Below are 26,265 nucleotides of genomic sequence, written 5' to 3' on the forward strand. Positions count from 1 at the left end.
TGCTCCTCCTCTATAACTTCCGAGAGCCACCCCTTCAGTCTCTCCGCCAGTATCTTCGCAAAGATTTTATAGTCATTGTTGAGTAACGATATAGGTCTGTAATTTTTCACATTAGTCAAATCTTGGCCCTCTTTTGGGATCAATGATATATTCGCTTCAGACCAAGTGTCTGGAATCCTTTGATCCCTTAGAACTCCATTGATCACCTCCTTTAGGAATGGTGCCAGCTCATTGGCCATAGTCTTATAAAATTTAGCTGTAAGTCCATCTGGCCCTGGCGCCTTTCCTAGATTTGCAGATTGTATTGCCTTACTTATTTCCTCATCCGTTACTTCACTGTTCAATTTATTTCTCCAAGCATCCGAGATTTCTGGAAGTTTCATTTTCTCCAAATATGACGCTATTGAATCTTTATTTACTTCTTTCTTATTGTACAGCTTAGCGTAGAATTTATAAAAGGCTCTACTAATGGTAGTCTGTTCCAAATACGTTTTGTCATCTTCACAGATTTTATTTATTGTTTTCTTTTCCCTTCTCTTCTTCAGTTGCCATGCCAGGTACTTCCCAGGTTTATTTGCGCCCTCAAACGCTTTCTGATTCAGCCTTTTGAGATTCCACTCCAGTTCTTTATTACTCATAGCTGTTAGCTGTTCTTGAAGTATTTTAATTTCCTGATATAATTTCTTTTTCCCTGGTCTCTTTTTTAGCTGTATTTCCTTGGCTTTTATTTTCTCCTCAATCTCTTGTCTCTTCTCCTCTTTCTTCTTTCTTGCTCTACCATTTAAGTCCATTAGTATGCCCCTTATAACCGCCTTATAAGCATCCCAAACTTTATCAGTTGGTACTTCTTTATTCACGTTATATTGTATGAAAAACTTTGTCTCTCTTCTCAGTATTTCCATGTTCTCTTTTTCCTGTAACAAGTCCTCATTTATTCTCCATGCTTTCCTTTTTCTCCTTTTCCCTAGTTTCCACATAATTGGGTTATGATCTGAGCCTACCATCGGCATTATTTCTACGTCCTTAGTCCATAACGCCAAATCTTTTGAGGCCCAGATCATGTCAATTCTTGATAATGTGGAGTGCCTTGCAGAATAAAAAGTAAACTGTCTACTTTTAGGATATTCTCTCCTCCATACATCTTCAAGAGTCTCTTGTTGAATCAACTCAAAAAAGAGCTTTGGTAATAGTCCTCTTTTCTTTTGTGCCATTGTAGTCTTTTTATCCAGTTCCAAGTCTGTCACTCCATTGAAGTCTCCAGCAAGAATTATCTGATCATATGAAAGATCGTCTAAATGCTTCCTCAAATCCTCAAAGAAGCTCTCTTTTGCACCATTAGGTGCATAAATTCCGACTACCAACACTCTCTTTAAGTTCCAAGTACATTCCACTGCTACAAATCTGGCTTCCACATCTTTCATTATAAATTTTGGTTGTAGCTCCTCTTTTACATACAACACCACTCCTTGCCTAACCTCTTCTTGATTTACTCTTCCATTTTACTTTGTGGGAAAGAGTAAGTAAGTATCCTAGTATGTTCTTCAGAATAACTGTCTGTTCACTGATTTATTTTGGTACTGGCTTCCTACCTATTTCCAGCAGGATTTTGGTGAAATTCTCTTGACCTGTGGATAGAGTGCTGGGCTGGGCTGAGGAGTTGAAACATTTGGCTCCATTATGGAATCACTGGGTGGCCTTAGATTACTTTCAATAGGAGTTATGACTTACTATAGTAGGTTGGATCGTTAAAGTAGTTAACACGGAATAACTTGCACTGCAGCCCTTCTTTTACACAGGTTCGATGCTAGTCTAAGCTGTTACTAGTAATTCTTAGATAGAAAAGGAGTAGATGGCATTAAATTTTGCAAAAAGTTACAGACCATTTTAAACACTCCATAGAATCAAGTGCTTGTTTCTGAGTGTTCCCCTTTATGCTTCAGCTAGGGGGATCATGAACCTCCATTAATGCTTTGAATGATAGGGAGAAAGTTTCAGCCTAGCTTTCTTCCTTGAAAGATGTCTTTCTATATGCAGGGTGTTTTTTCATAAGGAACATTCAACTGTGCAGTCTCTCATCTGTAGTAAATATTATTCTGGATAAATATACTGGTTGATTTTTACTGAACATATAAATTGGTGTTTGGGTTTGCCAGTTTGAAATAGTTCTGTCTTGGAAGGCTTCAACCTGATTTCTGGGTCTATCAGATAACCTCTTGAGCTGTTCTCCTGAAGGACTGGAGGCAGTCTGGACTATTTAACAGTGTAACAGCCAGGACAATGTTCAGCGTACATGAAGTTGACACTAAACATTCATATTTGAAATGTGAACATGGAAAGAAAAGATTGCTTTGTACATAGTAACTAACTTAAAATTCAGACTTCTAAAATAGGGTTAAAAACCAGCTTCTGACAACTACTTTGCCAATTCAATATATAATTTATTCTTACAAGGCTTAAAGCAAACTTTTGTTTTCTCTTCAACATTCGAGCACTGCTTGCATGTGGAATAAAAGAGTGTAAATGAAGCTGCTTTGCATGGTAGCTACAGTTTATTTATCTGGATTTAGAGAGAGAGCCACAGTGACGCAGCCAGGTGGCTGGAGCCTTCCTCCTAGATCCTAGGATAGTGGCAGCATGGCATTGTGGCAGGTAGCAGCCCTGAGAGCCACCTACACTGAGGGTGCAGCAGCCAAGCAGCTAGGGCCTTCCTCCCAAGCCATGAAGTTGTGGCCACTACACTGCAGCAAGCCTCAGAAACCACACACCTAAGCAGCAGCTTCTGTGGCTTGCTTGTTGGCCAGCCTCTCCCTTCCCTGGGATGAAGGAAGCACTGGCCCTGCTTGCAGCAGGTGTGACTTGACTAAGTCCTCATATACTTGGCTTGCTCAGGGACAGAGGAAGACCCAGGTGTGCTCACAGTGACTTTGTGCCCTGTCAGCTTTCCATGCACCCTGCTTGTTGCAGGGGGAACCTGGCTTGTGGTGATGTGTGTTGGGGATGCCTGGCTCCCATTTGCCTAGAGTACTAAAAACTCTTGGGCTGGTGTATAGTTTTTCTGCAAACCCAGGGAAATTGTCAGGCCTGCAGAAAAACCTGAACATACAGATAAACACAGAATCATTTAGTCATAGCCAAACTTTTGCAAGATCTTTGCAATACCTTGATTGCCATTTTTGAGTTGTTACCGTAATCTATCAAAACATTCATTTAAAATGTTTTTATTTTGTCTTTCCACTCAGTTTAGAATTCCCAAGACAGTGAACAGTTGAATCATTAAAACAAATTTTAAATTGCTTATACTCACCCCCCACCCCCACAAAATCAGGGATGTGCATAACCAAAAAAGAGAACCGAAAATACACATAGAAATTGCTGGTTTGGCTAGTTAAAGCGACTTCCAGAATGGGGGAACACATTCGGGAACAAGGTTGTGTAACAAGCCCCCCCTGCCAAAAAGCTTATGTGTTTTGTTTCAATTCTTACCTGCGCAGTGGTCATGAAGGCTGGCCAAGCTGTGCGTCTGGTAGCATCTTGTTTTCCTTAATGGCAAGTCTTGTCTCCACTTATGCAACCAATTGGATCCAAAAGGGAGAGACTGGGCCCCCATTAACTCCGTTGGCAGGAAGGGGATGTAAATGGCACGTGAGTGCATTTTTTCTTCAGCGCTTCCTAGGCAATGGCATTGGAATTGAATGGGCTTGTAGGGATCAAATAGCAAAGGTTTGCTTTGCGCTGGGGAGGGGAGAAGCAGATGGCACGGTGCCATTGATGCCGGCATCATCATTGCCATCTTTCTGTACATTTTTACACACAATGCAAGGAAAGCCTGGCAAAATCCACTTGCGTATGCTCATATGGGTTTGAGGATGGAGGGGTCTCCTTCAGACTCTGAGCTCCCAGTTGCTACAAAGGTTCATGTTATGCAGATTAGGGTGAAAATTAGAAAGAAAAAGCAATTACTAACTGAGAGCTGCAGTGAGGAAGTCCCAGGCATGTGGAGCTGGTTCATGCCTATTCAGTGGCCTTCTGATCTCGTCATTTTTTTTCATTATTTTCTGGCACAGGGCTCTCTTGTTCAGCTTTGCCTGCCATTTTGTCTTCTTTGTTTTCATTCAATTCTGGGTTAACAGTTTTAGTCAGAAAGGGAGACTGGCAGCCAGCAACCTGTACAGTCTCCCACTTTTACTAGTAAAAAAATAGGGAGATTTGGGCTGATGCAAAGCAGATTAGGATGAGGAGGATTTGCTGGCCCCTCATGGAAATAAAACTATAAGGCACAGGGAATAACAGCAGATTCAAAGGTAATAATTTATTGGCTTTGTCACTATCATAAAGAAGCATTTTTTTTCCATTTTACTGCACTGTGCTGGTTGGTAGTGAAGTGCTTTCCTGCTTGCATACAATGCTGGCACGGCATTGCCAGTAAGTTTCCCATTATTGAGTGCAGCTGGCCACCAACACTCACCCTCTTTGGGATCCATTGTTGTGAGTTTTCATATACTTGAGGAGAAACTCATTGGATCTATGTGGGTTTTGGACAATGTGGTTTTCGGTTAAACATGAATAGAGCCTTATTTCCCCAGCTCCTCCCCCCCTGAAAAGAACGGTGTGTGCATGCGTAGTTGTCTAACATTTGCTTTGATATACACCTTTCCCAAGCATACCTCGGGGTCCATAAACATGAAACCTTGTTGCATGCTCTCAAACTTGGTGGGTTGATGGTTTAGAGGGAGGACTGTGTTCTGTGCGATTTTGGTGCCTTTGTGTACAAAAACAGATCAACTGGAGCCTCCTCTCTTGAAAAATAAAGCATACATTTGTGCATGCACAGCCAACTTATGTGCAACAGACCAAAACTCATGAAAACAAAAATCCCAACTGGATCAGAGCTGAGCTGGCACTGCCTCAGCCAGAAGAAACAGTAATGCAACAATTATTTTTGAACCCCTTGGAATTGAATTTGAAATTGAAATTTTCTTGGTGCATACCCACTACACACAATAAAAGTTATCAAACAAAATACAAACGCATAGATAAATACACAAACACAAACAGGAAGGATGGTCACCTGCTGGCCTTAGATAGTGATAGAGGGGGACAAATGAATCTCTGTGAGGAGGGAATTCCATAATTTCCCAAATGAATTGTGAAAGTTTAGTTTTTCAAGCCAGAAAGTTGTGGAGGCTGCAGTAGCAATGAGGAGGAGACAAATGGCGGAAGGCAATGCCAGAATAGATGCCAGGGGCTGGGGGCTGGTGGAAAGGAGCAGGGAGAGAAGAAGAGTTCCAAGAGACAGCAGGGAAGGAAGCAGGGGGCAGGATGGAATGGGAGACCAACAGTTGAACGGTCAAGGAGAGAACAGATTGGATGTTATTCATGACTTGCGTGAAACTGATTAGGTTCACATTTTACCTCCATCCTTTCCTTGTGCTGTACACCAGAATGTATAGTCTTTGACTGACTTAATTTACTGTGAGATCTGAAGGTGAATATCTTAATAAACAGAGATTTCCAGTAACTGGGATTCTTAAGATGGGTAGCTGTGTTAGTCTGTGTAGCAGTAGAAAAGAGCAAGAGTCCAGTAGCATCTATAAGACTAACAAAATTTGTGGTAGGATATGAGCTATCTAGCTGTATCTGAAGAAGTGATCTGTGTGACTCATGAAAGCTGGGATTCTTAATCACAGTTTAGTCCTATTTAAGAATCCCAGTTATTGGGCAGGAAGCTAACCTCTGTTAAGGCACCACTTTTGGGACCTCACACTTAAGTTGGTTGAAGACTTCTGTCTTTAATCTCAACATAGGGGAAGGGCGGGGGGAGTATGCAAGCACAACAGTTTACCTGGTTGTGTCCATCTTAAACCAACTGTGGTTTGTTCATGATGTTTGAATAGAACTATAGGTTCATAAATTCTGTCTGAGATGTACTTTCAAAAGATTTTAACAGTTCAAAAGTGACTTGCTATAATCAGAGGTTTAGGTGTGTGACTAATGAAGGAATAGGAGTTCAGGTTATCTGATCTGTTGTATAAATTAAGTGCCCACCTACATTTTTGGTTTGGTTCCAGGGGGTGAAGGGGAAGCACCCAGCAATGTCACTGTGTGCTTATATGTGGGAATTCACCTTTTAAAAAATATGATGAAAGGAGCACTTTTCAATTTTTTAGAGACTGTATTTGACAAGTTTAAACTCGGGTTAAATATGAAGGTTCACTGCATGAAATTCAACATTTAATCTGTCTTTTGAAGTTGGTGATCAATGGATTTCAGGTGCTCTGCAGTAGTAGCTGCCAATGAACTGGGCCGGGTGCAGCATACAAAGCCGTTAAAGATATTTTGTTAAGTAGTCATATTCCAAATACTGAAAGAAGCTCCCTCTGCCTTCCTGATTGGTTGGGGCTGCAATATTGGCTACTCTTAACTGGAAGTAACCCCACTGTGTAAAAGCTTCGAATTAAGCAGAGTAATCCCATGTATTTTAAGCTGTGAGCAGCTGTTTTGTTTAATTTTTTTCACATGAAGTTGCTTCTAAAAAGTGTATCATCCTCAAAAGCATATAAATTGAACAGAAGGTACACAGGTTAATTGATGTCATTTATACTAGCCCTTTGTATTTTGAAATAATTGCTGTATCTTATCCCCACCCACTATTTCTCCTAGACATTGATCTAAGATTGTACTTTTCATGATAGCATCTATGTACCAAACTGGTATAAAATCTCAGCATCATCTTTGCTACACGTTTGTCAATGAGACAATTGACTTAAAACTGTTCAAGAGTAAGCATTTTCAAAAGTTCTATAAACAAAAAGATCTTTGACTTGTGTGTTTGAGCTTGTCTTTGGTAACTGGGGTCAAACTTGTCAAGACACTGGGCCAAGCTACAAGTGACGAATGACACAGGTTGGACACTTGTCAGCTTCCCTCAAGTTTTGATGGGAAATGTAGGCATCCTGGTCTTGCAGCTTGGCTCTCCAACTGCTGTCCAATGGACTTTTCAACTGTCACTTGTCCAACATTCCGCCAAGCTGCCTACATTTCCCATCAAAACTTGAGGGAAGCTGACAAGTGTCCAACCTGTGTCATTTGTCACTTGTAGTTTGGCCCACTGACTGTATCCTAAAAATGCCAAACATACATTATGTCTCTGACTAAGCGTACAAGGGATTGGTATCTGTGTGTTGTAAAATCAGATACACATCAGTTTGTTCTATAAACTGTAGTTTCTAGGTGTGAATGTGAGTCTGTATTTTTGCTTTTTAAAAGCAAACACATTCAGAATAGATCCAGAAGAATAGGCAGTTAATAGGTGTCTGTGACTAACCCCAAGGCAATGCACCCTATCTTGTCTGCAAGAGACCACATTCTGCCACTTTCTTGGCATTTTGAGTATTAGAGGCTTCTGTCCTAAATGTTCCAATTTTTAGCTACGTTTTTCCCCACAAAAAAGAAAATGTCTATATGTGGGGTGTGTGCATGTGAGATTTCAAGGAGATGACTTCCTTTCATGTTCTCTTGCCATAAACTGACCTATGCCATCTTTCCTTTTCTCTTCATCCCTCTAACCTGAATGTGTCCCTTGGGGCCATTTAGAGGTGTTTGCAGTGATTGAAGAGTTGTTACAACTCAGTGTAAATATTTTTCCTCAAAGCTTTGCTTCTTTGCATGGGATATTACATTTTTCGCTTGCTCAAGTTAAACTTCTGGCCAGCAGCACAAAGAATGTGGGAAACATGTCCTCTTTTCTCAGTAAGGATGCTACTGGTGAGCAGGGCTGGATCTACAGTTGCCAGCGCCCAGGGCAACCGTAGTCAGGCTAGTTGTGCGCGTGCATAGTGCGTGTGTGATGACATCAGTCCCGTGACATCATCAAGCTGGGTGCCCCCCCCCTGCGGCAAGCTGGCTGTCCCAGCGCGCCACGGAGCTGGCGGTGGCGGCAGTGTGAGTGGCTTGGAGGCTGCCCGTGCTGTTCACCTGCTCCGCAGGACAAGGGGCGGCCAGCTTTCCGCGTGCCCTTTGTCCTGGGGAAAGGCAAACGGCGTGGGTGGCCTCCCAGCTACCCACGCTGCCTTTTGCCTTTCCCACAAGACAAGGGGTGGCCAGCTTGCTGCATGCCCCTTGTCCTGAGGAAAGGAGAACGGCACGGGCGGCCTCCGAGCCACTCATGCTGCCGCCGCTGCCGCCAGCTCTGTAGCGCACCAGGACAGCCGGCTTGCTGCGGGGGCGGGGGGGAAGGCGAACGGCACGGGCGGCCTCCCAACCTCCCAAGGCAGGCAAAAGGCAGCGCGGGTGGCTGGGAGGCCACCCGCACCGTTCGCCTTTCCTCAGGACAAGGGGCGCACAGCAAGCTGGCTGCCCCTTGTCCTGCGAGAAAGGCAAAAGGCAGCGCGGGTGGGTGGGAGGCCGCCCACACCGTTTGCCTTTCCCCAGGTGCGCTCCCGGGGCTGGCAGCGTGCTCCCGGGGCTGGCAGCTGTGCCCGGCGCCCCCTCTTTGGTGGCGCCGGGGGCAGACTAACCCCCCTGCTCCCCTGTCGATCCGGCCCTGCTGGTGAGCAGAAATGGACAACCATTGAATTAGCCTGCAAAGCATTTATTGGCCGCTGGCAAATGTATCCGCATTTTCAGTGTTTTCAGACTTCATATACACACCTAGCTCAGGAGGAGAACAAGGTTTTCATACATGAGTGGTGGATTTGAATAGCAGATGTATCGCCTGTCTTATAATTAGGGTTTCTGAAAGTCTGCTGGTGGTGGGCAAACTCCTGGCAGTTTGCCCCCCATGCCCACCGATTGCTAGCGATTGGCAGGAGGTAGTAAACTGCCTGGTGATTGCCCACCACCAGCAGGCAACCCAGGAAATACATGGCACATGTGCATGCTCTCCCAATCAGGCACAACAATGTCGCTTGTGGAAGTGACATCACGCTGGCTGTGGGAGTACTTCCACACTTTGCATGGGGCCACTTTTGGCTCCAAACAGGCTGATCCTTGAAGAATCAACCCTGTGCAAAGTATGGGAGCACTCCTGCAGCCAGTGCAAGGATGTCAATTCAAGAACTGTGATGTCATTGCCCTGAAGCCAGGAGCGTGTGCCTGCTTCACACACGTACAAAGAGAAAAGCTCTGGTAAGTACCAGCTCCAGCCCTCCGCCCCCGCCTATTGTCTGGGAGACCTGGCAACCTTCTTGTACTGTACGGCAGAAATCAAGGTGAAACTCATCCTCATAGGCCAGGTTATTGTTTCCCATTCTGATCATTCTATTGGATTTTTAGTTCACCCTTTCTCTGAGCTGCCTTTTGTGATAGGTTAGGCTAAGAGAGTGTAACTCTCAGAATGTTATCCAGTGAACTTCATGACAGAATGGGGATTTGAACCCAGCTGTTCCCAGCCCTAGTCTGTCACTGACCTTTGAACCACACTGATAATAATGGATTTTGAGATGAGAGACTGGTGACTGTCATGGAGACCTGAGCAGAACTATATGCTTTCTGCTATATCAGAAAAATAATACTTTTAATTGAGACCAACTTAAACTAAAAAGTGTAGTGTAGTCATTAGAGTGTTTGTGTAGGATCTGGGAGAAACAGGTTTGAAACCTCACTAGGCTGTGGACGCTCATTTGGTGGCACTGGGCTTGTCATTCTCTGAGCTTAATGTACCTTAGAGGGTAGTGGTTATGAGGGTACAGTGGAAGAAGGGAGAACAATGTTGTAGGCTGCTTTGAGTCGCCATTGTGGAGGAAACCCAGGCATAAATAAATGAGTGAACCTAAAATAAAGTGGTGAGCAAGCTTTTGAGTTTTCCTTCTCCAAGCTGGATGTTAAACAAAATGATACAGGGAGTGGGATACTTCAGTTTTCCTTCATATAGTTTCACTGCAAGCTCCTGAATTGCTTAAGTAATTATTTTTCCACCTTCGAGGTGGATACTAAATGCTTGTTTGAGTGACAAGCTTGGTGACAGTGTTGATAATCTTGTGTGATTTCTCCTTTTGCACTGTGTTTGTTTATACACAGATGTGATTTTTTCTACATTATTTATAGCAAAATGTGGATCTATGTAGGTTGCAGCTATCAAATGCCATAGGAATTTTCATGCTACGAATGTTACCCCTGAAAGTTTTCACTTCCAGCAGAGCATCCTTTATGCTTGACTTTGTAGATGTAATGTGCATATGCAACTTTTAAAAAACAAAAAGTCCCCCTCGAAACCTGAATCCCTTTTTGTTTAAATTTGGCTTCATCAAAGCATTTTCTTGGTTTGCTTATAAAGGCAACTGCATATACCTTTGTGTCCTGTTACAAGATGCATGTTCTCTGTATATTCAACTCATGTACCTATGGAGCAAAATTAATCAAGTGCCTTCCCAGTCTATCAGCTTTGGAGTTTTAGTTCCTTTAGGGACACAAGACTGCTTCCTGGTTAAGTTTAGTGCATGTGTCTATGTGGTACATGGATTATGTGACCTTTTGTATCAGTCTGCTATAACCCTGTAGAATAGTGAATTTTGTTGTGGGGGAGGGTTGCCCCTAGAGTGTCTTCAAGTAGTGATAAAGAAATGAGAAACACCACCAAGCTGAAAACATGGTCACCATTTCAGGAATTTGGAGACTGCAATGGGTTTAGAAGTATTTGTGCTATAGTTTATTTCATTCATACCTTGCCTTTCTTCCCAATAGGGGCCTAAAGCACTTATGTTTTATTCTCTCAACACCTCTGTGATGTAGGTTAGGCTGAGTGTATGTGACTGACCCAAAGTCATCCAGGCAAGCTTCCATGGTAGAACTTGGGATTCCCAGATCCTAGCCTTGCACTTTAACCACAACAACCCCACCATAGTGTAGAGGCTTGCAAGCAGAGAGATACAGTGCTGATTGCTTTCCTCTCCTTCCACTCCAGGCTTGAGAGGGGAGGTGGATCAGAAACTGACTCCTGGCTGATTCCCTCATCAGCTGGGAGTCTGCTTCTGATTCTCCCAACTGAAAGGCTAGGATATAGAGAAGTGCTGCAAGATCAGAACCCCACTCCCAGGTGACTTCCCTGCTCAGCTGAGGGTCAGCTTCTTACCAACAGAGCACCTCAAACTTGTTCCACAGATGTTTGGTGCAAGGTGAGCATATTCTTGAGTTGCTTACAGTTTGATCTTGGATGCCAAACAGGGTGTGTTGGACTGTTGAACAGGTTTGCTGTGAAATTTGCAGCATCTTGACTCTGTGTACATTTAGGAGTATGTAACATCAACTGGAGTTACAAACTTCTTGTGGAGCCAACAATTAATTACAAAAGGCATCTAGCAGCTGTTGCTAGAACTTGTGGAATTGCTGCACAGATCTTGAAGTGACAAATAAATTGGCAGAGAACAGTTCTGTGTTAAATTATGTTGGAAAGCTATAGAATTGGGTAAGTCCTGAAGTGAATTTTTGTTGTTTGCAGTAGTTAGTGTCCTCTTCTGGAACACAGGAATCCCATGTAATTAATTACATTAGTATTATATCTGTTCTGTGTAGGAAGCTGACTAATTATGGGTTATAAACTTGCTTTACATAAGTATAATGTTACTTCAATGAAGATCGCCATGCTAATAGGTATGCATGTTGCATAGACTGGTATGGTCAGGGGAGGTGGTGTTCTGATTCTTACCTCTAATTTTTTTCCCCAAAAGGCTGTGGAATTTTACCAACCTGTAAATCTGTGATTTTTTAAAAAACGTCACTTGTACTGTATAAATTATATATATCATTTAAAACTAAGGCTGTCAACTAGTTAAATTTTAGATAATTATCAGCTGATTTTGAGTGCCTAATATCTCCAAAAGGGACTTGTTGTATTTAGTAAAATGTAAACATATTTAAAGTTAAAGAAGCATTGACTTACTTGCTGTTTAACTGTCAAAAGCTCCCATTCCTTGTTGGAAAATGGCCACTTTTAATTTTTTTTCATTTCTTTTACAGTAATTTTGTAAAACCAAAAAACCAAACATGTACCTTTAACAAATGGCTCCACTAATTAAAATGCAATGTTGATTTTAATCAACTAAAGTTCATTAAAGCTGCTAATTAAAGTTTTGAGCCCTATAAGAAGTGCTTTCCAGAAGAAAGAATACTTTCATGCTACCTTTCCCACAAGTTAAAGATCTACTATTTCCAAAAGTTTTACAGCCATGGGAAAAACTTTTTCCCTTTATCATGAGGGGGGGGGGGATTACATTTGAGGGAGGGAACTGAAATTTAATCAATGCATAATTTCCTATCAAACTTAAAGCTCATTTTAAGTGACATAAATAAACAACATAAATTTATTGAACCTAAAAATATAAATGTCTTTTGTACAAAAAATTGCAATTACGTTCAGTAATTGAGAGAGTTGCAAACTGTTGTACCGTATGCTACCTTGGCATATATATATTAATTTTGCTTTCTGAGAGGTGGTGAGGAGGGGAAGCTGAAGGTAGGAAACAAAACCTGTAGTAAACAAAGGGGGAAGTATATATTATTTCACAATTGTTGGGATTACTAGTGTATTTGGATATCAAGTGATAAGTCTGCCAAGTTTCCCACAGATTTCCTATCCTATTTAAACAACTTGAGCTTTTAAACCACTGACATCAGTCTGCCCTGTAGCTTTTTTCTGTATCAGACTGCATCTGAGGGCTTTCAACCAGTGAGTGCCACTACGGGTCACCACTCTAACCTAGTTCCACCTCTACCTGAAGGGACTGCAATGTAGATGCAAATCTCTAACCTGTGTAAAGGACCCTATCTGCCCAAGCGACAGTTAAATTCTTCTTTTCCTCCCACCCGCTTCTCTTTCCCTCTCCATCCAGCAGTTCCAGGGGCATTGACTAGCTGTTTCTATTTGACTCTAACACACCAGTAGAGTAAAGGGGGACTGGCAGAACAGGTAGAAGGGGATGGGATTGGCTCTGTCTCTCACTCTCAGGAAGGGAGATAGTTTTCATGTCAATGCAGCTGAATACTGCAGTAGCAAATAATGTGTTTTATCTACTCTTCTAACAGAAGAGGCAGTCACATTTATCCCTATTCCATGGGCAGTTATCCACCTCCATCTTGTCTTGATTCAGCTTCAGCAAGACAGAAAATACTGGAAACACTCTAACACTGTGCCTTTCAGTCCTGCTGTTAAGAGGAGGTAATTAACCAAGTAGGACAAGGATCCAGGCTAAAAGAGATTAAAACAACAAGTCCCAGAATCCTGTCAAAATTGTTCAGATAGACCAGTCCTTAACTATTGGTGTAACATTGAGCAGATGGTGCTCTTGATACCTATCCTGTTTCAAAATCTTGTTGCAAGCAGATTTCTCTCTGCATGAGGGTGCTTATGTCATTAGCTTGCCTTTCTTTCTGCCTTGGATTCCAACATTTTGGTGAGGAGATGGTGATGGGAGGGGTGCACCTGCACACTGTGGACATGAAGGAGGATGCCTTTTAGTTAGTCTTTCCAAAGGAATTTGGAATTCAGAAGTATGCATGCTTTTTGAGAGTGCAGAATATGAACAGGAGCACTCAGAAGTCTTCATGAAAACATTACCCTATACTTCTCGCTTTGATCACTTCAAAAACTGAGAAAATCTTGCTAATGTTCACAGTTTATTACTCCAGAAGAAGCTTCATAAATCTGAACTGGCATGTTTAGCTAATCTGGGTCCTGAGACAGCTGAGGGGTTGGTTTGAAGATAAGGAGTTGCAGCAGATTCTTGATGACATTAAGACCAAAGAAGATTTCAGTATTAGAAGGAATTACAAAATTGTTCTATAATTAAAAACTGAAAATCATCATTTGTTCCTATATAGTCTTGAACCAATCCTTATTATCTTTTCACAAAAACAGAGAAACTGATACAGGATAGATGTTGAAAAATATTTGAACTTGTTAAATATTGATGTAGTTGTAAAAATTCATGCAGTATATACACTGTAGAGTTCTTTATCTGATTAGTTTAATACTTGTTTCCAAACGTTCTATCTACATGTGAGGAACATACAAAATACTTATGCCTTCAAAATCTCTCAGATCCAATCTGACTTGAATGGTATTTAACCAGTGAAAAAAACCAGTCCTAGAGATACACAATGACCAACTGTTCCTTGAGCTAATGGAGGTTTGGCTACAGTAAAGAACTCTACACCCCAACCATCATTTTCTTGCTTGGTACACAAGATTAAATCTGGCGTATGATCTTTATCATGTAGGGCGCATCACAGTCTGAGACAGCACCAAGGGTGCCATGGTGACCCTGAAGTCCTGAGGTTAGCCTAACAAGGTCACCTCAGCATGGTTGTTGAAGTCCCCCAGAACAACCAATCCGAGGTTCCTCAACATGATGCCAAATAGCACCTCCAGAAGCTCAGCAGGGGCTTCTGCTGGTGAGCAAAGTAGACAACAGTTACTGCAATAGGAGTCCCAAACTGCCTCTGGTATGCAATGCAAGCTACATTAATCAAGGCCGGTAATGGTTTACATTGGGAATCTGCAAAATAAGGATCATTGCCATCCCACCTATATTTCCATGTTCCAGTTGAACTGTAAACCCATCTAGAGTAGTTTTTGACAGGTTTACGTGGTCCATTTCATCAAGCCTTCTTAGTCATGCATGCCAGGTCAGCCACTTATTCTCCTACTAACCCATATAGTAGTGAAATCTTATTCTTAATAGAGACGTACCATTGATCCAGCCTCAAAGTTACAGTTAGGAGGAGGGAACTCTCTTGACCAACTTATTTTGGGATGAGCAGGTGATACAATAACTAGTGAGCTCTCTCTAGTTAATCTCCACAGGCTCCCATCACTGCCATACCTCCCAGCCCTTTGCACTACCTCAGTATCATTGGGCTCCCTATCATAGATCATTACAGATATGAACTGTAACCAGTTGGCTATCAACCCCCCCCCCCCCAAACCACAACTCCTTAGCCCATCTCCCATTTTAATATAAAATAACAAGCTGGAAAAGAAAGAGGTGATGTTGGTAGGAAAACTTAGTGTCGTAGTGGGGACTCTATGGCCTGTGTTAGGTTGCTGCTGAAGCTGTGTGAGGAGTACTCTTGTTCCCAAGCCTATCTGTGGAAAAACAGGTCAGTGTTGTTTCTAGGAATACCTTCTTTCAGCTACATCTGGTCTGGGAAGTTTACTCTTTTTTGGACATAGCTGCTCTGGCCTCATACACCCATGCTAATGTAGCCTTAAGATTAGATTATTGCAATGCCCTGTATGTAGGCTTCTCTGCAATTGCTGCAGAAGCTGCAATTGGTTCAGAATGTAGCCTCCAATCTATTAACATATGATTGGAGCATTACAGCAGCAGCACTGTTCTACCTGTTTACTTCAAGAGCTAACTCAAGGGACTGGTTTTGACCTTTAGTCTTTTGCAGTCTGAGTCCCTCAAAAGAGCCCAGAGGTGCCTTAAGATCTTTGCAACAAAGTTTGCTCCCCCACCCTTAAAGAGGTGAGAGCTGTGACTGTCATGACAAGAATGTGTTCTGTGGTGGTCCTGTTCTAGGTGGGCTTTTCCTGATTTGATTTTAATGATTTCATTATGTTAATATTTTAATATGTAATGTTTCTCATCACCTCTTGTTTTATCGAGTAATGAGGAAAAACAGTGCAAGTATATAAGAAATAAAATACTAATGTTAGTCAGACTTTCTAAATATCTGCAAATATTGGCAATTGTATCAGAACAGAATTCTGACTTTTGCGGTAAGCATGTTCATGCTGATCTCTGATTTGTGGGAAATGGAAGGATAAAGTGAATTTCTGTGAATTTGCAAAGCACCTAGAGTAAGAGATTTTATAGTGCTGTTGGGCTCTGGTAAGCCTTTATAGGGAGTTGTTAACAGGAGTTTTCTAGCACTGGGAAAACTGCAGACAAGACTCTACTTCATATACAATGTCATATATTGTGTTGATGGAACTTAAAGGGGCCTTGGAAAATGTTAAGAAGTGGGATGGCTCATATAGGGCAAGCTAACTTTATAAAGTTGAGATGACAGAGGTTTGATTAAATAGTGCAGTGGATTTGGAGATATGCTTAGTAATATTGGTATTCAAAACTGCTTTAATGGGAATGAATGCTGAATTCCTGACTCCTAATTGTACTTGAGAGTAGAGAAAAAATGTTGATAGGATGCACAGAATGCTGCAAGTGATATATGTTTGGAGGCAGAGCTCCTTTTGAGGGAAGGGAAATTAACTGTGGTACCCACCCTTCTTATGTTTAAAAAGTTTTTGCATAACTTAGTTTGTACTTCATTTTTTGGGGCACATAAAGTGGCCCTAAATGAACCATATATTTAAAGGATTCTCAGCAGACACAAGGAAAAGAATATTACTGTGTCTTAAAACTAACCCCCCCCAAAAAAACTTAATTTCAGAGTCTTATGTTACACACAAATGCTACCTGTTTATATATTGAAAGCAGTGTGTTTCATCATCATTGTAGATTTCTGTGCCCTAGTCATAGCTAGTGGATGCGGAATGGAGAAGGCTGTGAACAAACAGCTACCGCCCTCAGGAATTAAATCTATATAAAATGTGAGGCACAAACATCCAAATTCTGCAGTTACATTGTGAGATACTTGTGGCATAAACATTATGAATAGGTAGAAGTTAACTCTGATTATTGGAAGGCACACTCAATTGCATTTCTTTTTGAAATTTTACAAGATCCTGTCCGTCTTCATGAAGTCTAAAAGTTTTCATTATCTTTTGTTTTTAAATCCTTGTGTGACTAGATGCCAGTTTCAGTGCTTGCATGGCAAAACCACAGCTTATTTTAGTGTTTAGTATCATTGCTTCTATTTTATTAAGAAAACATTGGCAAATAAGATACTACTTTCCCTTTTATAACATTTTAATTTTTTTTCTTCCATAGCTTCTCCTTTGTTGCTTTTTGCTAACCGACGGGATGTCAGACTGGTGGATGCTGGAGGAGTAGAGTCTACTATTGTTGTCAGTGGTTTAGAGGATGCTGCTGCAGTTGACTTCCTGTATACACAAGGTGTCATTTACTGGACAGATGTGAGCGAAGAAGCCATCAAACAAACATATTTTAACCGAAGTGGAAATGTGGTACAGAATGTCATTGTTTCAGGTCTGGTTTCCCCAGATGGACTAGCATGTGACTGGATTGGAAAAAAATTGTATTGGACAGATTCTGAAACTAATAGGATAGAAGTTGCTAATCTCAATGGAACATCTAGAAAGGTTCTCTTTTGGCAAGACCTTGACCAGCCAAGAGCAATAGCCCTGGATCCAGCTCATGGGTAAACATTCTTCTTCTTGAAACCATTTTTTGTGTTGGCTTGCAGGGTCATGGTTGTTTTAGTTAGAATTCCTTGCCTCTCTTGTTCCAGATTCTACTTTCTCAAGGTATTTTTCTCTGAGCTTATGTTTAGACTTAAATAAAACATGGGAAGAAATGATAGACCATATAAGTATACCATGGCCAAAGCTCCGAGGAAAACATTCATTTGGTCTCATTTTTTCTAGTTTAGCTGTCTCTTAAAAGCCAACATTGAATTTTTGTTTTACAGTTAAGATGGCTACTTAAAGCTGTTTGTGAGCTTTAAATGCAAGGTAAGTTCGGGTATATGAATCTTAGTCCTAATGAGAGCCCATGATGGAGACTGCTCTTCAAGGGCTGACAGGTAAATGGAGCAGTGCAGCAAACTAATCAAGATATCCAGATCAATTTGATGACTGCAATGGAGGGAGAAATTCAAGCATCTGAGAATTAGAAATTCATTTAGGCTGGGGGGGGGGGGGGTTGCTAGGCTGGCTGTGGTTTTTATACTATTACGATGAATGTGTGCTTTGTGGAAAGTCTTGAATACAGTGAATCATTGCACTAACACCTAGATAAATGCACTCTGGTATTAGGTGCACTATAGAAGAAACAATCCCTGCTTTGACAAGGTAATATAGAGGATGCTGGGATGCCATTGAAAAATTGGATCAATTCCATCAATATTTTCTAATTCTGTGGTTTAAATACTGATGTCAGACTATGGATGACAGGATATGGTAGTCACGTCCCTGCACCATTGCAACAAGAAGTCCAAGCTCTTGGTTAAATGGTTTTATATAGAAATCCAATCTTTTCCATATATATTTCCATAGAGTTACTCAGAGGCAAAAAAGCATCTCAGCAGTACATACTTCCTTGATAGGAATAAAGACCTTGAGGAAAGTACAACTCTAAATACCCACTCATTTCCCCCCTCCCAGCTAGACCACAGGTTTGCCCACGAAAGGGTCTGGGAATGCATGAAAGTAAACTATAACATTTCAGGCAGTACAAGGTCACTTCAGTGAGCTTCAAAGAAACAAGATAACACAGCTGGGTTCTCACTCAGGCTATTAGAGAAAAGTGTTAGAGCATTTGCCAAATGCAAACAAGGCACAGCATTACAGCATTAGCAATGGTTCAACACACAGAGAAATGTTATGGATGTAGGGGGTACAGACTTGACAACTGACTTGAAAAGAATGGTTCAGTAAGTGGTTCAGATTGATTTCATGTAGCTGATGTCACCAGTGTTGTTTATTTCAGTATTGCTCCTGTAACCCCTGTTTCCCCTACCAACCCCAGTTGAGGGAAGAAATTATGGAAGGTTTCTTAATGGAGGGCATGTGTGTATGTGACAAAAAATAAAGCAACTGTGCCTCCATCCCACTGGCTTCCTAATAGGAGAGATGGCCTGTAGGCAAACGAAAAAAATAACTTCAATAACAACTCTCAGACCCTCCAGTCACAAGCAGAACTTAAAATACAAGTAGAGTTCAATTTAACAAAGAGGAATGGGGAATCAAAGCAGAACACATATACAGAACTCTAACCTAGACAGCTTAACCTTGGAGCCAAAGAAGTGATAAGATTCTTTTTAAATCTCTCTCTGAGGGTCTTCAAGTCTCTCACACTCAGTTCTTGTTGTGGCTTAGCTGGTTGTATCTGGTGTTGCTTCTGCTCTTGGGGCTTTCAGTGCTGTGGCAGATCTCCAGAGGCTGCAGTTTTTTTGAGGCTTCTTCCCAGGCTTCGCTGTTCTCGGCGCATGACCCAAATGGCTTCAGTCTCACTTTTTCGCTCAAAAAAATTCTCTTTCCTCAGAAATCTTTTTTCTTACAGCTCCTTCTTGGGGGCAAAATATTTTCTCCCCAAACTCCAACAGAGGGTCAAAGCCAGACTGTTTCCTTGAACTCCTATATAATATAAAAAAAACCATTCGTTGGTATCCAAACAGCTGTTTATGGAGCTTTGTTTTCACTTGAAGAGATGAGGGCACTCTGATTAAGTACACTTCTACCCACTGTCACTGGGGACCTAGGAAGTAGGTTGTTTCTAGAGTTGTTCCTAGCCCTCCACTTGCTGCCCCTGTATCTGCTCACCTGGCTGGCAGCAAGAGGGGGCAGTTGTTAGGAGTCTGGGTGGAGCCCCTGGAGCACGTGAAAAAATGGTACATGCATATTCTGGAGGATTCAGCTGGTACCATTTCTGGTTTTAAAATTGGTCCAAAGTTGCTATGTTTGGGGCTGATCTGGCTCCACTGAGCCTCCATTGCTTCCATTTAAATCAGGAAATGATATCAGTGGAGATCTCTAGGGTGCTCAGATGAAGAGGAATGAGCATCTCCCCACCTCCTGCTTTCAGGGTAAGGGGGGGCTGCAACCCTAATTGTTCTTTTTGTCTCCAGTGGGGAGGGATTAGGGTTGCCAGGTACCCCAGGACTCAAACTGGGGGATGGGGGAGTCGCTGGGGTGAATTTACCTTGCTTGCATGCTTCAAATTGCTTCTGTCATTCCCGGTACAACATGGAAGTGACAGGTAACGCCAGGGGCCGATTTGGTAAAAATCAGCCCCCAATATAGGGTCAGGGCCAATTTTTACTCAGTAGGGCTCTTGATTCCATGTCCTGCCAGGAATGATGTCATTCCCGGTGTTATGGAGCATTCAGGAGTGCACTCCGTGTGTGTGTGTGCATGTGCGTGTGCGTGTGCGTGTGTGCGCGCTAACCTTGCTGACCAGGCGAGGTGTGGAGGGGGAGGGGGATGCTGGGAGTGGGGAATTCCCCCACCTCCACTGGAGGAATGGAATCCTTAGGAGGCAGGAAACAGAACCATCCTTGGTTCTGTTTCCTGCCTCCTTGTGAGAGCCGGGCAAGGATAGAACGCCATGTTTCTTTGCTGAGTTCTTAGTTTTTCTTCCTTCATATGCCTTTACTGCTGGATCAGTATACTCTGTTCTACTAAAACAAACCAAAGCAAACAAAAACTTCTTGCTTCTTTTCTACTCCTTCCACTCTTGGTTCCTCGCCTGCTCCAGCAAGCACTGCAGTATCCTCCATGCAAGAAATGGAGGCAGTTATCCCCTGACAGTGAGGCAGAAGAGCTGCACAAGCCTGTATTTCTTCTCACCCTTTGGCACCATCTGTGCAAGAGCAACCAATGAGCCATGCAGGATGTGAAACAGGCGGCTGCAATTTGTATTTTGGTGGGAAAAGTCAAATGCATGGAGACTTTTCTGGGTTTAATACCATGGTGGTGACTAAACAGCAGGTGGGAACTCTCTGCAGTGTTTCTGAATTGAAGGGGAGGGTGACCTGAAGACCCTTTCCCTTCTCTCCCATGTCCTTTAGAAGAGACATTCTTCCCAATGGGACCACAGGCATCAGAGAGCCCATCCTCCCTGGCCTCCCAAGAAAGCCATGAAAGGCCCAGCAGCCTCACCACAAGATCCATCTTTCATATCCTATGAGGAATATTCTCTAACTTAATCAGCAGACTCTGATGATGACTCAGTGAAGGAAGAAGATGAACTGTCTGATGACAAAGCCCTCTCCTACCCAGTGCACCCTCTCCAGGGAAACTCATTCCCCTGTAAACATGTAAAAATCTGAGCTCCCAAAGCAGAGCAACTATAGGATGTGATGGTGGAAGAATCAGGTAAAGGGGACCCAGTGGTTCTGTCAGGCTCCAGAGAGCTAGGTTCTATTTTTCCATGTACCAGGTTGCTTACCACAGACATTGAGGAAGAGTGGGCCCATGCCACTTTCTCAGATTTTATGTTGGGCATTCTGTAAAAGGCTTTACTTTTTTCCTCCTGAAGTCACTGGACTGTTAAAAATTCCAGTGGTGACCACCCTGTAGCTAGCCAGACTTTAGGCATAAGCTTTCCTAAAGAGGGAGAAGGATATCATAGTAACACTATCAGCTGCAGGAGCACTTAAGGGCTATACTAATTCCGTGCAGACATGGCTCTGGTGATTAAAGTTTCCATGGACAAGTTCCTCATGGCCAGGGTGTCAGTCCTTTGACTGCACAAACTGTTCAGAGCCTTCAAATATTAATGCTTGCCTGTCAGATTATCTGAACATCTTGAATGCTATCCTTGACCTCATGAAGTTATTGTCCAGAGCTGTGGCTGTGTCAGCACAGAGGAACTTATTGTTGAAACACTGGAACAGAGGCACGCTAATAAAGGCAAATGTAGCCACTTGGGAAATCTGCATGAAATTCTTACCCTGTTCTTGGACCTAGGTCTGTAACAATAAGGCTAAAAGAAAACTTACATAGAACCCATGCTAAAAACATCTCCCCTCAACACTTCTCTGTGTCCTCTAGAAAAGGAGCAACAAAATAAGTGTGTTAGAGGAGTCAGAATCCTCTAAAGGGAATTGAATCTTTTGTTCTGATGTCGCTAAAGGAAACGTATTCCATTTATCGAAAGAAGGCCCAATCCATTTTAGCCTAAACTGAAGCATATAGAGGCACTGCGGAAGAATATGTGCAAAAGAGTCTACCAGTTGGAAGGGACGGAGACATGAAAAGAGGATCCCAAGCAGGTGACTCAATGATACCATTGAAAAGGGGCAGTTAAATTGTGCATGCTTAAAGGTCTTTCATAACATTGGACTAATCAAGGAGTCTAAATAGGAGGGGAGTTTACCCTTAGACAGAAGGCCCAAGGCAAGCAGAGAGCACGTCCTCCTAGCATCAGAATGGGTATAGCTCTTATCTCTAGCATGAATCAGTTTGGTCGTCTGTTTTCTACACTGATTCATTGAGGAAGAAAAAAGATCGTCTACCTTAAGATTTATAAGAAATAACTTCTGTTCAAAAAGCTGGATCCAGGGAGCTTTATAAGAGTCCCTGAGGGTTAGGCTTATCAAGCTACCCTCGGGGCCTCAAAAAATAGATGAAACCAAAAATTAAAGACCCATACAAGGCACAGGCTTCTGTAGAGCTAAGACCACATTCATAATGAAGGGCCGATGATGAAATGCAGCTAGGAAACCCTCCAATTGTCCAAAGGAACGAGGACTGTACTCTATTTATAGAGTCATTACAGCAGAAATCTATACAGGGGCACCATATAAAAGTTGAGAAATCCCCACTGAGTTGAAAACTCTAATAGCTGCTGAGATGTACTGCCCCATTAGAAAAAAAACCCATAAAATTGCCTTTACAGTAACCATAGATTTCTGAGTGACCAGTTGTTTATGACATCTCCAAGACAAGGTAGACTGAAATAAAACATCCAGATACCTAAAAGATTATCTTCTGTCCATTAACTATCCACGTCTCTCTTTTAGTCAAACAGTGAGATTTTAGTTTTAGTAAAATAGATAGTTCCTCATGCAGACAATAAGTATGGAATCTTTTCAAGGCACAAAAAAGGCTGATCCATGTTTGGGAAAGTAAGACTGAGTCGATGGTTGTTGTGGACTGAGTCGTCTGCATATAATAAAAGAAGTACTGTAATACCAGTAATTTAAACGAGTATGGAGAAATATCAATTAAAAAAATCTGGCAAGTCAGATAAATACAAGTTAAATAAAGATAGTGCTAGAAGGCCCCCCTGTTGAGCCCCCCCAGACAATGGGGAAGGGGGCAGTTAAGTGACACTCACTATTATACTGCACTTGGGCAATAGAATCAGTATAGAGATTTTTAATTAACCACAGCAATTTCTTGTCTGTTGTGGTTTGTTTCAATTTTAGCCCATAGATGGCTTCTAGATATGGAGACAAATGCACATGAAATGTCTGTGAAAGCCATATATAAAAATCCCTTCCTCAAAATGGCATATTACTAATCAGGTGGGATAGCACATGATAGTGATCAAGGGTACTGTACACTCATTATCAATTTATAGAGAGTCTGACATTCTTTTAAGTCCAAGACTGCTTTCAAAAGGTAGACTAGGGTTGGGGACCAGATAGCAGCTTTCAGACTCTTCCCTTGTGGTTCCGAATGGTTGATTGGACCTTTTACTAGATAAAGAGAGCCAGATAGGTAGAGATTAACTATTAGGGTTAAGTGGTCACCTCCCAAAAACTCACCAACACTAAAATTAATGATTAAATAAAGAGCAGCAAAAATGACTAAACAATAATCTACAATACTACATCCTCTTGTAGAAATAAAAGTAAAGTTTCCAAGGGGATCAAGTTTGAATAACAGAAGCCCTACTTGGTTGGTCTTTTGGTCTCTAGTTCTTTTGAAACACCCCAGAAAAGTTTGGTAGGTAACTGTGGGATTTTATCGATGAGAAACTCATCTGAGGGACCTACCCTAGCATTAAAATCCCCTCCTAAGAAAAACTTAGCTCTAGGGAATTTCATAAAGAGTCCTTGAAGTAGGTAAAATAATTCTGCCCATTAGAATAGAGTGCTTGTATTGAGCTAACTGGGAGGATAGAGATAAATACAAGTGTGTGTGTGTGTGTGTGTGTGTGTGTGTGTGGTGCCCTCAAGTCACAGCTGAAGTTCACCTTCGTTCTCACTTAGCTTAATGTGCTGTGGTAACTTCTTAGACTCTGCTCTAACTGAGGTGGTCCGATGTGGCAAGCGGTCTTTATGGAATGTTAACAGGGGAAAAGTCCTTCCTGCTTAAAAACACAAATCATGTATACTCCATGATCAAAGAACCTCTTTTTCTTAGCCCAGATAGCTCTAAGAGTTTCTGTGGAATAAAAAGAGAGTAAGAATCTTTTCACTTCTTATGGACTAGTTAGAAAAACCAGAGATTTCAGATCAATGACATTTATAGGTGTGTCTAACAACTGACTCAAATTAGCTTTAGGAAAGGCCTAGAGTATGCCATTGAAAGGACAGACTTTCAAGGTAATCTGAGTTGGTTGAATAACTAATGATTCATCTATGGTCTTCCTGTGAAGTCCCACATGGGGATTGCGCACGTGCAGGCCTGCCAATTCTGGAGGTTTTTAATAGCTCAAAACCACTAGGGGGTGTCCTTGCCCTCCAGCGTGCCTGCGCGGCCATCTTTCCCGCCAAAAATGGCTCCTAAAGGGTGGGGTGCCCCAACGTACCCTCAGTTCCTCTTTTGCCACCGACTTGAGAGGTTCTAGCTCGTTGCTCGATGTTTTTCTCCCACTATATCGGGGTCTTCCCGATATAGACCTCTTTGCTTTGGAAGAAAACCACAAGGTTCCCCGATACTGTTCAAGAGGCAGAGTAGGCTACGGGTCTCTTGGGGACGCATTTCAGCTAGATTGGTCGAATCACCTGTTCTATGCGTTTCCCCCCTTTCCGCTGTTACCCAGGGTCATCAGCAAAGTACAGACGGACAGGACGTCAGTAATTCTAATAGCCCCTTATTGGCTTCGGCAGCCCTAGTTCCACTCCCTCTCGAGGCTGCAGACTCAAATGTACAGATTTCCAATGAAAGTGGACCTTCTGCTTTGGAAGGGGGTGTTCCACCACAGGATAGACAATATCAAACTCACGGCCTGGCTTATCCAGCAGGACGAACTTTTTCTACAGAAGTCAATCATGTCCAAGAAAATGCGAGGCGCTTGTTGACTCGCCAATCCTATTCCCTTAAGTAGAATAGGTTTACCTCTTGGTGCCAGGGGAAGAGGGTAGAGCCCTTAGATTCTTCCTTACCTGAGATTCTCGAATTCCTTTGGGAACTCAAACAAGGGGGCCTGTCCAATTCCTCCATTAAGGTGTATTTGGCAGCTATTTCCGCTGTTCACCCTCCTGTAGATAAAAAGACAGTTTTCTCTCATTATACATCAAAGTTATTTTTAAAGGGTTTAAACAATTTGTTTTCCCCAGTCAGAGCTTTAGTTCCTCAATGGTCGTTACCTTTGGTTTTGACTAGGCTTATGTCAAAGCCCTTTGAGCCCCTGGCCCACATGTCCTTTACGTTTTCTTTCTCTGACAGTGGCTTTCCTATTGACTGTTACATCAGCCAGGCAGGTAGGAGAATTAGCTGTTTTATGTTGTGAACCTCCTTTCCTGAAGGTTCACATGGAAAAGGTAGTCCTTAGGACTAAGGCAGAGTTCTTGCCCAAAATAGTTTCTAAGTTTCACCTATCACAAGAAATATCTTTACCTACCTTTTTTCATACCCAGTCTTCAGAGGCTGAAAGGGTTCTACATATGTTAGATGTGCGTAGAGCCATTTTATTTTATTTAGATCGAGTGTGGTCTTTTAGGGTGGATTCCCACCTTTTTGTGTGTTTTTGGGGTCAAAAGAAAGGTAAAAAGGCTAGTTCGCAAACTTTGGCCCGTTGGGTTGTTCAGACTATCTTACTTTGTTATAACACTGCAAACTTAACTTGTCCGTTGGAAGTTCATACACATTCCACTAGGTCCCAGGCATCGTCAGCTGCCCTCCTGAGAGGTGTGCCTATCCAGGACATCTGTAGAGCAGCGACATGGGCATCAGCAGACATGTTTGTCATGCCTTGGACATCTGAGCACCCTAGAGATCCCATGCTCTTGGCTTTCCGCAAACAATGCAAAACTGAATTATTCAAAAAGGCTTTTTTACTCAGATAGGAGGTTGGTATTGTAGGGAGGGGATCTTGAAGGTTTCGCTAATAGGAGGGTGGTATTGTAGGGAGCAGGTCTCAGATGTTTCACCAATGAGTTGGGAACCATGGGCTCCACCATTATGTTGCTTTACATATTACCTGTTGCTTTGAATATGTACTCGTTTATATTGCTTGTGCTTCATGTTGTCTAGTCAATCCTAGAATTGATTATGTTCTGTTTCAGCAATCCTTCAACCCTGTATTGGATCCTTGCTAATGTTATGTCTCTGTAAACTTGTATTCATCTACCCTATGACATTGTTTATGGAAATGTCCTTGACACTGTATGGAAATGCCTACCCTTGTCGTTGCTACTGATTGTACTGATCTCACACTAGGTAATCCACTTTGAGTCTCAGTGAGAAAGACGGACTATAAATAACATACATGAAATAAAATAAAT

General features: G+C 42.2%; 1 protein-coding gene across 1 annotated transcript in view; it reads left to right on the forward strand.

The window, feature by feature from the left end:
• The window catches only part of LRP5 (LDL receptor related protein 5), a 226,208-nt gene that overhangs the window by 56,627 nt on the left and 143,316 nt on the right, over window positions 1-26,265 (forward strand). The window contains exon 2 of the mRNA XM_054970416.1: window positions 16,893-17,283. Coding sequence (XP_054826391.1) covers window positions 16,893-17,283 — 391 coding nt within the window. The remainder of the gene's footprint in view (window positions 1-16,892; window positions 17,284-26,265) is intronic.

The sequence above is a fragment of the Eublepharis macularius genome, chromosome 2, assembly GCF_028583425.1.
Source record: "Eublepharis macularius isolate TG4126 chromosome 2, MPM_Emac_v1.0, whole genome shotgun sequence".
NCBI classification, from domain to species: domain Eukaryota; kingdom Metazoa; phylum Chordata; class Lepidosauria; order Squamata; family Eublepharidae; genus Eublepharis; species Eublepharis macularius.